The 15,141-nt window shown below is 27.8% G+C and overlaps 3 protein-coding genes across 4 annotated transcripts in view; 1 reads left to right on the forward strand and 2 right to left on the reverse strand.

The window, feature by feature from the left end:
• Positions 1 to 1,400: 1,400 nt before the first annotated feature.
• Positions 1,401 to 2,105, reverse strand: LOC136081357 (zinc finger MYM-type protein 1-like). Its single transcript, XM_065798668.1, has one exon. The coding sequence runs from the start codon at positions 2,103 to 2,105 to the stop codon at positions 1,401 to 1,403; it is 705 nt and encodes a 234-aa protein (XP_065654740.1).
• A 9-nt stretch (positions 2,106 to 2,114) lies between these two features.
• Positions 2,115 to 2,699, reverse strand: LOC136081358 (zinc finger MYM-type protein 1-like). Its single transcript, XM_065798669.1, has one exon. The coding sequence runs from the start codon at positions 2,697 to 2,699 to the stop codon at positions 2,115 to 2,117; it is 585 nt and encodes a 194-aa protein (XP_065654741.1).
• Positions 2,700 to 7,819: 5,120 nt separating this feature from the next.
• LOC101238859 (uncharacterized) overlaps positions 7,820 to 15,141 on the forward strand; it is a 35,372-nt gene continuing 28,050 nt past the window's right edge. The window contains exons 1-3 of one of the 2 annotated variants that reach the window (XM_065799958.1): positions 7,820 to 7,975; positions 8,087 to 8,475; positions 9,170 to 10,414. In XM_065799958.1, coding sequence (XP_065656030.1) covers positions 8,394 to 8,475; positions 9,170 to 10,414 — 1,327 coding nt within the window. In that variant the 5' untranslated portion in view covers positions 7,820 to 7,975; positions 8,087 to 8,393. Of the gene's footprint in view, positions 7,976 to 8,086; positions 8,476 to 9,169; positions 10,415 to 13,694; positions 13,846 to 15,141 lie in introns of those variants that run through there. The other variant, XM_065799959.1, reaches the window with a different exon arrangement.

Raw genomic sequence — 15,141 nt, forward strand, 5'->3', positions numbered from 1 at the left:
TATTTTGTTTTTACTTAAAAGATAAACAAGTTAATAATTATAACTCAAATAATACATCTAACCGTCCAAATCACATTTCAGTAGACCAGATAATATATCGTTTTAAATGTCATTTTTAAGCGCCAATAAATAATGGTTTTGCATCGAAATTGGATCTCCTCGTATTTTATTTACATAAACCTCTAAAAAATTGACTGTAAATGTTAAAAGAAATGATTTTTAGAATTATTTATACCACAATGGAGTATTATTCTACTTTTTTTTCGCCCCCCACAAATGCTGTATCAAGTTACCCCATACTTGCTAACAGAAAACAATCGCTTTATTTTTAGTATTAACTTGTTTTTCAATAATTTTGTTTCAATAAGTAAATATACCATGGATTGTAATTTACAAAATAATATTACTTAACAATTAAAACATTGAATAAAATAACTAAAAGAAACACAAATTTCGACCCCTTGCAGACCTAATAATGTTAAATGAAAATTTATTAACAAAAAAATTGAGAAAAAATGCTCTTAAGACTTAAATAAATTTTAACAAAATGTTTCTCAGCAATAATACAAAAAGTACTCATTTTTATTACAAAAAAATTATATTTTTTAAATTTGTATGAAAAGACGCTTTTTTTGAGACCCAGGTTGACATACTTTTGAATAACTTTTTTTCCGACAATATTAGGGACTTTACCCCAAATACTAAAGACTTGAACCCAAATATCTTTACAACTGGACGTCATGATGAAAAATGGTTTGCATATTTGAAATCAGCATATTTAATTTGTCTTAAAAAATTACCTAGTTAAAAAGTTTTCCACAAAAATTTTGTATTTGTTTATCAATGTTATCATTAGTTCGTTTAGTAAGTATCATTAAATTATCATGTCATTATCATAGCTCTAGTAGTAACTGTTTCACCATATGAAAATGCTTGTCACAACTCTTAAGATACCTCGACAAATACAATGTTTCATGGTGCTCCATGTATCAAGGTGCCCCACTCTCCCCTACAGTTTATAATTATTCTTATATAATGTTATTAATAAAATTATAAGTATATATGTATATATATATATATATATATATATATATATATATATATATATATATATATATATATATATATATATATATATAATATATATATATATATATATATATATATATATATATATATATATATATATATATATATATATATATATATATATATATATATATATATATATATATATATACAGTGGCGGAACTTCAAAATTTGGGCCCCCCCGCAAAAGAATGTTTTTTTTTTTTAAATAAAGCTTCACATACTAAATAGATATTTATTTCATATATCATATTTAAAAACAAAAAATTAAATAAAGATAACTTCAAAACGAAACTAAAACTTAACCGAACTTAAATAGTGAAAACTTTCCTCCTTGATTTCATATTGGCAATATCGGTAATGATGTTTTTCATTTCCATTTTTCCAGCCGCTTTTGCCTCAATAGAAACTATTGCAAGGTCGCTTAAACGTTCTTTACCAATGGTATTTCGTAAATAATTTTTTATTATTTTAAGTTTCGAAAAAGAACGTTCAGCTGATGCAACAGTAACAGGTAATGTAAGAAACAATAACAATGCTGTTGTCACTTGTGGAACGCTTGCAGCTATAGTTGACAATTTTACTATTAAAAGGTCAGCCAATTCACGTATAGATGATATTTTTGATATTTCATCGTGTAGCATTGACTTTACCATAACCATTTGCAGCGGAAATTCAGTTGTTATATCTTCACTATATTTTCTCTGAATGGCTTCTGCACAGCTTATGATCTCACGTTCTTTCATTACCATTAATTTATTTGGATGGATACAGGAAAATAATTGTACCACTTCTTGCATTCCTTTAAATCTATTGTCGAGTTGGTTGATAACGACGTCCAAAATTTTTATAAAAATATTGATGCGAAAAATTTCCTCACTACTATCAAAACGGTGATCTGTAGATAATTCGTCAAAATGCCTTTTCACAATTTTTCTTCTCTTTTGAAAAAATATTGCAGGAATCAGCCACGTAGTCGCTATTTCTACCGCTTCAAGTTTTGCTGAATCAAACATCTTTCTATATTATTTTAAATTTTTGCTGGCGTTTTCTAGAGAACCTGAAGCTGTCGTAAGATCTAAATTTTTAGTTTGCAGCAATTTTGATGGTATATGTACCTCATTAAGGATTTTAGACAAAAGCACGCATAAAAAAACTAATTCGAAACTGCTCATATTTTTTTGTATTCGTACTGCTTCTTCGCGTTCTTCACGTTTTGTACTTGTTATTGATATCTCGGAAAGAGCTTTCATTATATCAAGAAAGCCAATTTTAACGGCGAAAAGAGAAGTATATCGTCCTGCCCATCGCGTTGGATTTAACCTTTTTAATGTTATTTGTGATTCTCCTGTATATTTGGATAGTAGATCCCACCTGTTTATGCTATTTCCGAAAAATGAATACACATCTTCTAGCATTACAAAAAATGAAGCAACTTCAACACAACATTTAACCGCATCGTTAATAACAAGATTTAAATTATGAGCTGCGCAATGCATATACATAGCATTGGGTTGATTTTTCTTAAAAAGGGCCTGAACCCCATTGTATATCCCACTCATGACGTTCGCACCATCATAACCTTGACCCCTGCAGTTACTTAATTTCATATGATGTTTTTCTAACAGATTTAAAATTTCTTCATGTAGTCCAGCAGCAGTGTGGTTATATATTTACGTGAATCCCAAGAAAACTTCTTTAATTTCAATTGATGTGGCTTCATCTTTTTCATTTTTAATAATTTTTACGTATCTAAATACTTGACTGAGCTGATCTCTTTTAGTAATATCTTGTGTTGTATCCATTATAATTGAACTATTAATATCAGCAGTAAGAGTGGCTTTTAAATGTGTTGCAAGGCAATGTATGACTTCATTTTGAATTTGATGGCTTAAATATTTTATAGATCCATTTGGCATACTCAAAACTTGCTTCATAACATTATCATATTTAGCTAAAAGTTGAACTTGGGTTAAATTATAAATTACCATTATATTCATTGTCAAATGATTCACGATGACCACGAAAAGCCAAAGAATTTTTACAAAGTGCTAATGTTATATTTACTATCTGCTCTAAGACTTGCACCCAAAAATTTGATTGGTATCGTATTTGTTCTTCTATATTTTTATCAATTGTTTCATTATGTCGCCATTTTTCATAAATGCAACAAACAAATATATGTTGTTGACTACTTTCGTGAATTTTAATTTTTTTAGAAAGACCACGCCAATCTCTGACACCATGCTCACGCCAGTTATCCTTTGCATTTCGTTCTTCTGAGAAAAGCCAACAAGGCTCGCAATAAACGGCATCAAGTTTTGGGGAATAGCAAAGCCACATTCTTTCTATAGGTCCATATTTTGTGGTAGTTTTAAAATATTCCTTGGAAAACCTACGGTTTTCTTGGAAGGGGTCGCGTATAAAAGGACCTTTTGGCCGACACGATTCCGATAATACAATTATTTTCTTAATATCTTTTGTTAGTATTTTACCATGAAAATTTGCAATGTCAGTAGAAAATAATTCACTTGATTTTTTTAAATTAATTTGTTCAATGGCGTCATTCGTATCAGAGTTTGAATCTTCCTGGTCTTCATTTCGGTGGTTTCTCGGAGACCTATTCACATCTTCTTCGTTCACATTTTTATTACCAGTAGCAATGTTTTCTTCGATATCATCATGTTCTACTGACTGATTTATACATACCACTTCTGCAGAGTTTTGACTTTCCACTTCCGTTTCCGCTCGCTTTTCGATTGGTTTCAAAAACGTTGTTAGCTTCGGCAATTTAGCTAAAGTAGCTTTTGTTTCTTTTAACTTTCTTCTTTTTGCTGCACCGCTTGTACTACTTAATTTCTTTTCCATTATTATGAGTCAAAATCTAAATTATTACAAATTTATAAATTCAGTACCTGTTGTAAAATTTTTAATTATTACAAATTTATTAATTACCTTTTATTAAATATATCAGTGAAGTAATAAACTCTCGTGCAACAATACTTTATTATTCGTAACACGATTAAATAAATTGGAGACTAGTAATTCAGATAAAATAAGAAATGAAAAGTTAACTTAATACAACGGAAGATTTAATATAAAATTGAAAATGAGAACATACATTTAAAAGTTAATTTGTATATACAACAAGGATTATAGAATCATTATCCTTGATATGCAACGACATAACAAATAATATTGTTTATATTTTAAAAATATTGAATATGCAACTAAGAACTTATAAATTGAAGAACTTCTTACAGTTTAAAAAAAATTTATAGGCAACAAATTATTACTTTTACCGAATTCAGTCTAATTGTCTAATTCATACACAAACACAACATAACGGTATAAAAATTAACTATACAATAACATTTGGCAGTTCGCAGCTGATAATCGTACTTTATTTCTCAATTGCGTATGCAATTTTAAAAAGGTTAAAACTTTTCGTTTAAATGTAAACTACGCACTCCAATACAAAAATAAATTTTTGAACAATATATTTTAATACGATGGATGACATTTTTTTTATCCAAGTTTTATATTTTAGGGCCCACTATACCTGCGGAAAAGAGTTTTATAGTATAAATATTATTGAGAGTATAATTTTTTTTATATGAGGGCCCCCTATAGCTGGTAGGCCCCCCCTCCCGCAACGCAGGATCCTGCGTCCAGTAGTTCCGCCACTGTATATATATATATATATATATATATATATATATATATATATATATATATATATATATATATATATATATATATATATATATAAATTTTTATTTAATTTTTTAAAAAAAAGGTTAAAGATATTGATTTTAGATGTACATAAATTGACTGACAAATAGGGATTGGCGCAATTAAATGTACATGCATCGACTGACAAATAGGGATCGGCGCGGTTAAACGTAGATGTTTTAAATTGTCGATAGAAACCAAGCTTTTTTAAAATTATCTTTGAAAAGGAATTTAATTATAACCGAGTATAAAAAAGTTGGCGAATATTAGCGTTTTTTTAGTGTAATTTTTTAAACTTCAACATTGAATTAGAGTACTTTCTGATGATTTTCAAACCTGTGATTTTCATACGATTCTTTGTCCGCATAAAATTCTCTAACATAATCAAAAATAAAAAATGAAGGAAGGAGGGAGGGGGGGGGGGGAAAGTAATGAGTAAATTAAAAAATATATATTTACAAAATTATTTTGAAAATAAAAAATTATATTACTTTTCACCACATATTTACAAAATGATAATGGCAATTTGTTTTTTTATTTCAAGCTTGCTATCAAGACTGGTCTGTAGCGAACTTCAAAAAACGACTTGAAATCTGATTTTTCATAAGCCAATTCATTTCAAGATCGTTTCTTGCATTGCACTTTAGTCAGACTTCATATAATATATATATATATATATATATATATATATATATATATATATATATATATATATATATATATATATATATATATATATATGTATATATATATATATATATATGTATATATATATATATATATATATATATATATATATATATATATATATATATATATATATATATATATATATATATATATATATATATATATATATATATATATATATATATATATAGTATAACTTGAAATTTCAAGTTCGCTTGTTGCATTCGGAAAAGATTTTTTTTTGCTTTCTCCAGTTTTTTGCTCTCTCAAGTTGTCTTTTCAAGTCTAACTTACATTTTTTGCCTTTGCTGAAGTCAAACTTCAGATTTGAAGTATGACTTCAAATTTTTAGTTCGTCTCTTGCATTCCACCCCTAATTGTACAAATTACTATTCACACTTAAAATATTGTAAACTTAACAATAAAAATGCAGAGGCAATTATAGGGAGGAGGGGGGGGGTTAAAAAATGTATTTGACACAATTCAGTTGAGTAAATTTTAGTTTTGAGAACTTTTTCTTTTTAAAAAAGCCAGTTAATTTTTAAGGATTCACAATATACATTATACAATTAAGAGCCACACACACAATCGATGCTATTAACTTTAAAGTTGAGGCTTTAAATTTGTGAATAAGTGCGCTTAAAAGACTGTACATTTGGAGGAGTAGGAGTACCGCTGTCGGGGTAGGAGTATCGCTTAAATCTAAAGTTATAAAAAGAAATCACTAACTAGCGTAAACAAATTATTTTCAGAAGTTCTAATAGCAACCGCTGGCGATTATCATGCGACCTCCCTTTCTGGTCGCGACCCACCGGTTGGGAACCGCTTTATTGGATCCTGACATAATTCCCCTTCTACAACCAAATTAGAATTAATTGTACATAAATTTTCAACAGTTATAGCTCGGCTTAAGCTTGTGCTTAGTTAATACTTTAAGTAGGTTGGATGACATAAGTAGGCTGGATGACGTAGGTAGGTTCTGTGACGCAAAATAAAAATTATAGTATGAAACTTATTAAATACTTTCAAAAGAAGAAGAAAAAAAAGATGTTTTGATAAAATTTAAAGAATGAGTAGATAACAACCTACTATATTCTCCTTGCAGAGGTTGCCTCTGGCTTAAGTTTTTTACGATCCGAGTTGGCCTAACATTTTTAAGGTCAGTACAGTATTAAATGTTTTGTAAATAGTTTAAGCCATGTAAGCAATTTATTACCGTTAAAAATGGTAATAAATTGCTTATGCGGCTAAAACTATTTTTTCACTAAAACAATATAGTTTTTTATAGCATATTTTAGTATGAACTTATTTTTAACAATATTTTGGCTTAACACATTGTTGCATAATACCATGCAATTAGTTTTATATAAAATTAGAAATAGTTGATACAGTTATTAAAAGCCCCTAGGTTTAGTTCAAAATAGGCTCAGCCAAAAAGGTTTTTTATTTTACTATTTTATTTATTTATAGTTCTTTCAAAATTTTTAAAATCAAAAATAATATCTATTTATCGCAAAGATTTTTCGGAACCATATATTGCACAATAGATGATTAGTATCAAAAACAATATCAAAAAAATAAAAATAAAAAAGTTCTGGACTGACTATTTTAGGCAAGTGCAAATGTATATTACCTTAAATATTATATATTTGATAGTAAGGAAACTATTAAATAAAGTTTCGGTACATTATCGGCTGATAAACATCTGCTACATTAGCTGGAGCCTTTAGAATACTGATTTTATTTTAAAAATTTGATCTTATAGGCCAATACTCCTTGTTAAATTTCATAGCCACTACTTCTAAAAAATTTAAGCCCCATAAAAAGTCATTTACGAAAAATTTATTTATATATAAAAAAAAAAAAGAAACCATTTCAGCAATTTTTGTTATGTAAGATTTTAAACAACTTTTTAAAGCTTGTTTTAAATTAAACAATACCAAACTGCATTAATGTTTTTCATTATAAATTGTTATCTGTTTAAAGTCAAAAACAGTCAGGTTAAAACGAGATATCGACTGCAAGCAAATATGTAAACAAACAAAAGCAACCTCATTTCCAAACTCCATAATACTGTCTAAATTGAAAAGCTAAATCAAACTTAGATTTTGATTTTGATTTCTTGAAAACTTTGGCGCAAAAAAATTTTTAATTTAATATTTATTTTTATGTAAAACTCAAATAGTTTCGAGACATATTTAAATTTTGTGCGTGCGCTATGTATCTTCAAAGGATTAGTTTTGAAGTTGTTACAATGATATGAAACATGCGTTTGTGAGTTCCGTACTTTCAAGCGTATAGAAACACAATACGCATGAACGTATTGAACCTAAAAGAAAATATCCTGGGTGAGCCCTCCACTGAGGTAATACAAAGTAAAACAAAAGTAAAATAATACCTCGTGAGCTGGACAGTCAAAATTTTTAATCTTTATTTTTATTTAAAGGGAACAGTAAAAAAGGTCATTGTACACTTGATTTTTTAATACTTATTGTATGGAAATTGTTTTTAGCAATCATAGTTTATAAAGAAAAATATCTTGCGTAAGAGCTTGCAACTTTTTATTGTTTAGATGCAATGCAACGCAGAGAAAATTGCAATTGTAAATTTTTTTAATGAGAAAAACCAACACGTTTTCAGGAAACTTTGAAATCAGATATTTGTTCTTTAAATAATTAATTTTTACCTACTTTCAACATTCACGAGTTTCTGATACCATTTTAGTTTAATATTTAATAAAGGAAAGTATTGCAAATTTCAAGCTCCGTTTGTTTAAATATACAATTTTACAAGAAACGAGATCTAAAGAATTATTATGTAACATAGTAAAAATCATAATTTATTACCAATGCTTGTATGGAGAGTATACAAAACAACATATGTCGGTAAACGTGAATTTGGAAAAAATATCGAATTTGCCATGGATAACTTTCATACTTTTGCTTATCAGTTCCGCCAGAGGTATATGAATAAATAAAAATAAATGATTACATTAAACTATAAAATACAAATTGTCAGCATGCTTTGTTACCAGAAATCCAGGGCTATATTAGAGCCCAAATGTTTAGATGCAAATCTTATTTTGATGTTGTATGTTCATACCATATATATATATATATATATATATATATATATATATATATATATATATATATATATATATATATATATATATATATATATATATATATATATATATATATATATATATATATATATATATATACATATATATATATATGTATATATATACATATATATATGTATATATATGTATATATATGTATATATATGTGTATATATTTATATATGTATATACTGTATATATATGTATAAATATGTATATATATATATATATATATATATATATATATATATATATATATATATATATATATATATATGTATATATATACATATATGTATATATATCTATATGTATATATATATATCTATATATATATATATATATATATATATATATATATATATATATATATATATATATATATATATGTATATATATACATATATGTATATATACATATATGTATATATATCTATATGTATATATATATATATATATATATATATATATATATATATATATATATATATATATACACATATATATATATATGTATATTTTTTAAAGCTTTTTCAATGAAACCTTCATCAGGCGATTGGACGTGCAATGCAAATTTAATACTTTCAAATCGTACCTTAAGTGGTGGAATTCAAGCCGGTCAATTTAAAAAAGTTGGAGAAGTTCTTGGTATGTCTGAATGCATAAAATACTGTTGCGACGATGAAAAATGTAATGTAGCTTTGATGGCGAAAAGTAACTGTTATTTAGTGAGTTGTAACAATGATGCTTTGTGTCAGCCAGTTCCGGCACAATCAACAGATTTTAGTCCTAGTCTTTCATTTGTGCAGCATAAGAAGCAAAACCAAAAGAAGTTAGTTTTACCTGAATTACATACTTTTTTAACTGAACCGGAAAGACCTTTATCCAGAATTCATTCTCAAAAAAAAATTAATGAACTTTTATACCCTTTTGATAAAAAGAATGTTGACTATAATAATAGACTTAAAGGGTTTTCAATGAATCATGCTATGATGATATTAAATGATACTAGTAATCAAAAAGTGATTGCTGATGGATGTTTTCAATCTACTATATATAGATCAGTATCTTTGCTTTACGGACCTAACTCTGGTGACTTTTTTGATTATGGCAAAATAGGAGACATGCGGCAGTGTGTCAACCTTTGTTGTAAAGATAGACAATGCAATGTTGCTTTTATGGTAGATACAACATGCTATACAGTTTCGTGTTACACTTTAGAAAAGTGTGTCATGGTTCCAGCATCAAAAACAGCTAAACTGACTTCTCAGCTTGCATACGTTATAAAAAAAACAGATGTAAACAGGCAGGAGAAGTTAAAAATTTCAAAAGAACACGAGCGTTTTCTTATTGAAAAGCGAAAAGAAACCGAACATCGTCAAAAAATTAAGGAAAAAAATTGGCAACTTCACAAGAACAAGGACAAATATTTCGGGTCTTTGAATAAAATATCTTTAATCGAAGAATCTAATGTACCGGAAGGTTTGACTAAAAAATGCCGTCATAACAAAGTAATGACAAACCATGCAATGGTTGAAGGTCAAAAAGCAGGAGTTTATACGTTTCGTGGTGTAACACCCGGTTTTAATGCTTGTTTGGATTTATGCTGTGCAGATTTATTTTGTGATGCAGCATTTCTTTTGGGTAAAAGATGCTATTCAATACAATGCTATAAAAATAAACTATGCACAAGTAAACCAGCAAAATCCAAGTCCGTTCGATCAATGCTTGCTTTTCTTGATAGGAATGATGATGGTTTAGATTCTAGTGAAAGTAAGTTTTTTTTAAAAGTTAGTTACTAAATTAATCAATAAATAGCTTTATAAATAAATGGAAATGTCTTGCGTGAAAACGCTAACCAACGCTTTCTAAAGTAATGCAAAAAATCTTTTTTGTTTGGTCTTATGTAAATTGCCCTCAATGAATATAGTGACAATGTTTCATCATCTCAGTGAGCAAAAGACGTGTTTTATAATTTTATAAAGTGCACTAATAAAACTTTTAAAAACATGTTTTACACGACTTGAACACGTCTTGTGTCCACTAATATGAATAAAGAACACAAACATTAAGTCTCAAAAAATAATCAACCGTTTTTCGCATTCAAAAGTGTTTATTTAAAATACGAAAGCGTTTAACCCAAAGTTATATAATATAGCTTTATGCTTTTAAAACAAAAATTTAAAATTTAATAACAAAAAAATAATTTCGACAAAATTTGCTACAGTTATTAATCAATTAGATTAATGACTCTTAATTAATTATTACCAAAAGCAAATGGCATTGTCGAATCAGAGAAGTAATATATTTTTAGGTTTTTGTTCATTTTTTTTGTTAAATTATTTATTTTTGTTCTTGTTTATTTTGTATATTTGTATATTTTTACTTATTTTGTCCTATTCCTTTATGGGTTTGTTTCATATACACGTTTGCTTTTCTTGTTTTCACCAATTTGTATGAGAACTGATAGGTATCAGTCGAGAAAGCTTTAATTTTAATTTTTTTTAAAATTATGTTTGATGTTTGCTAGTAAAAATGTTGTTGCTAATTGTAGTGGCGTAGGTAGGTCAAATAAATTGAGGGAGTTGAAACGGAAATTAAAGAGGGTTAGGGAATCCAGAATCAGAATTTGAATGGTAAAAACAGAAATTTTCCAAAAGTTGGGGGAAAAGGGTTATTGCTTCTTCCACCCCTCTGTACCTACGCCAGCGGCTTTTTGTATTTGTCATTGTCAAAAATTAATAAATAATAATAAATAAATAATAAATAATAATAAATTAAACTGCATTTAAAACATTACTAGAGTCTTTTATAATAAATTTATGGATTTAAGAGGTATCAAAATACAAAAAACCATCAAATAAATTATCTGATCTCGTCACTAATTCAGAAAAAAATCATCAAATAAATTATCTGACGTCACAAATTCAGAAAAATCATCAAATCTAATAAATATCTTTAAAAGTTTAAAATCTCCTTAAAAATTGTCTGTAGATACAATTGCATTTGATACAATTAATATTGCAACTTTAACACTATATCAGAAACATGAACAATAGTCTAATCTTTTTTATCAGGAAAAACAAAAGTTCCAGATGGCTTGCGTTTAAAAAAAAAAGCCTGGAAACTCATTTTCTTCACCTCCCTCGCACCTGAATAAAATTTTACCAATAAAATGATTAAACAATTGCTTCTTTCCTGCTTTTACTTCGAAATAATCGTTTTCCGAAAGTTTCTTCACCATAGGTGGAGCAGTGCGGACATGGTCAACCGCAGTATCATCGGAAATAGATCAACCGTAGTATCGACGGAAAAATTTTAATCGATTTTTTCTGAATCTTGTAATTAAACTTCTTTGGAAGAGTTTAAATCCATAATTAAAGGTTTAAAAGTTTTCCCGATTGGCTTCTTAGTGGAATTTCCAATATACCTAACAATTTTTCCTTAAAAAATTAAATATTTGTATCCAAACCAAATCAACAGGCACATTGACACGTGTCAAATTAATACGTGTCAGTGGCTCACACATTGATACGTAGTAAGCAGAAGATAGTATGGCTCATAATGAGGTTTTGAGGTTTCAAAAAACGCAGACCAAACATGTTGATATAATGAGAACATTAATTAAAGGTTTAAAAGTTTGTAAGGGAACGTTGCTACATCGACTGAATGTTTAGGTTAAGACAGGTATAAATTAGTCGATGTAAATAATAGAATGAAAAACCTATTCCAACATTTGAAGTTTTGTGTAAATTAATAACCCGATAATAATTGCCTAGCGTAAAAAACAAAGTATATATTTATAATTTATTTGGCTATATATATATATATATATATATATATATATATATATATATATATATATATATATATATATATACATACTCGCAGTGTCGTCGTGAGGTATCGTCTTATAATTTTGTCTTGTCGCCCGGCGACGAGGGATCGATTCCTCTTGAGCTCCTACGTTTTTGTATGTACTTTTATGCTATATTTTAAAATATTTAGTTCTAGTTTTATGCGTGATTGTTGTTAATAAAAAGTTATTTTGTTTGTAAAATTTTATTTATTATAAAAAATTGGAAGTGTGCACACATAGACTGACTTAAACATGTAGAACATGCAGGATGTGTACATACATCGACTTAGAGTTTCGGTTTGGGCAGGCAATAAGTTAAAAAATAGTTTTTGTTTGTAAAAAATAGTGTTTAAAAATCAAAGCAAACCCTTATTTTGTTATATTCCGGTCATCAATTTACACAAAACTTTAAATGTTGGAATAGGTTTTTGATTCTATCATCTACCGTATTGGGTCAATAGGCTAATTGCCAGCCGTTAACCACTTGCTGGCCACATTTAAAAGCTTTTTCCACAAAATCTATGGGACAAATTGTCTTAAATTATTATTTAAACTCAATAACTCCACTTTCTAAATATCACTATTTCAGGAAAATTCTAGAAGTTATAGCCGCTAAAACTGAATGTCAAAAGCGTTAAATGTAGCAATTTTACGCTTTGTTTTCGAAAATTCATACTTTATTGACATTTTTTATGCGTTGCAAGTACTTGTGGCAGTCCATTTGGGAAGGGAAAAAAAAGATGAATATCATTTACATACAGGAAATTTACATTTTGAAACAAAATTATTTAGTTGATGCTTCACATATAATGTTTTAACTGAACTAGATCTAATACACCATTTACTGGTCAGTTATTTAATCCATTTACTAGTCATGGCCAATAAATGGTATCAAGTATAAAAGAATTTAGTTTAAAATTTTTACATAGGATTTTCTCACACATAGTTATTTTTCATTTGTGAAAAAGTTTAGATATTAAACCGATAGTTTTTAACTTTTAAACAACATCCACACTTTAAATTAATTAGACTTCATTTTACTTGAAATAGAATGAGTTCAGAAAATTATAGTTAATTATAGTTACAGTTAATTATGTTTTGATAACTTTGATTTAATAAAAATATTTTTTTATTAACGAAAGTATATATGATTTTTTAAAAGTACCGTTTGAATATATGTTTTTTTATTTTTTTAGTAGATAATAATATTAAATATGAAAAAAAAGTGAAAATCTTATGGAAAATAAATCAAATTTACCATGAAACCATCTTTTTCAACAAGGATAATAAAAAAACTCTTAAGTTGACAATAACATGAAACTAGCAGTACATGCAGTTTTAAAAGGTATGTCTCAATGGAAAGCAAGTGTATCATAAAGTTCCATGATCGACTCTGCAAATCATAATTTCTGGAAAGTCTAAAGTAGGAGCAAAATCAGGGAAAAAACCTGTTTTTTCCCTGATTTTGGAAGCCAATATTTGGAAGAAAAGTTTGAGAAAACTTTTCTTCCAAATATTGGCTCAGCAAGACCACAGATTTTAATCCTAGATGTGCATGACTCACACAATTTTGTTGAAATGATTGAGCTAGCTATTGTAAACCAAATTAAAATTGTTGAGCTTCCAGCTCACACCAGCAACTGGTTGCAGCCTTGTGACAGAACAATTTTTAGTTCACTGAAAACTGCCTATTCTGAGGTCTGCCGAACAATGATGAACCCAGGTGTATTAGTGTCGCATTCAATGATCTACCCAGGTGTAGTTGTTGTGTTGCATACTAACTTTTGTGGTTTATTTTCAAAAGCGTGGAAATGTGCGTTGACTGATGCAAGTATACACTCAAGATTTTGAGCTTGTGGAATTTATCCGTTTAATCCAGTTGCTATTTCTAATAAGGCATACATCCCAAATATTTTGTATAGTCATATTTTAGATACTGTCCCAGTTCAAAATGTATGTGGCATGTTAATTGTAAACAACCTTCCATTATTGCCTGATCTATCAGAGAACACCTAAACAATCAACTAGCTATATTTAACCAAACCAGTAGAAGAAAAGGAGTTAATTTATTTTTTCATTCACGGCAATATTGTGCAATATTCAAGTATTGTTACAGAACACAGCTATGCTAAAATGAAAACAGTACAAGACAATCAGTTTATTGATTTTTCTGTTAAAGACAATATTTGTTTATGTATCGATACAGAAGCAAGTCTTGAAGAAGTAGAAGTAATTGAATCAGCATTTGATTCAAATGATGAAAAAATAGTTTTTTGCAAAACATTAACAGGTCCTTTTTACAGGTTCATTACTGTTTTAACAGGTCCATTTACTAATTCATCTTGTCCATCAGACAGATTCAGATGTTCTTGTATATCATTCTCCACAAATTAAACAAAACAAAAAAACTCTAATTTAAAGTTTTTTGTTCTGATCTCAAAGGAGGCTTATAATACAAAGCTTGAGGATAGGGCTGCAAAGTTAGCTAGTGAAAAGAGAAAAATTGAAAAACAAAAGATTTTGAAAGAAACAAAAGAAATTTCTGCTAAAAAGAAGCTAGATCATGAGTCAAACTTAAAGAAATTGACCAAGATGAACAGAAAAGAATGATATTTTTAGCAATAGTTTTTTTTTTGAGGTT

The sequence above is a fragment of the Hydra vulgaris genome, chromosome 06 (genome assembly GCF_038396675.1).
Source record: "Hydra vulgaris chromosome 06, alternate assembly HydraT2T_AEP".
Taxonomy (NCBI): Eukaryota; Metazoa; Cnidaria; class Hydrozoa; order Anthoathecata; family Hydridae; genus Hydra; species Hydra vulgaris.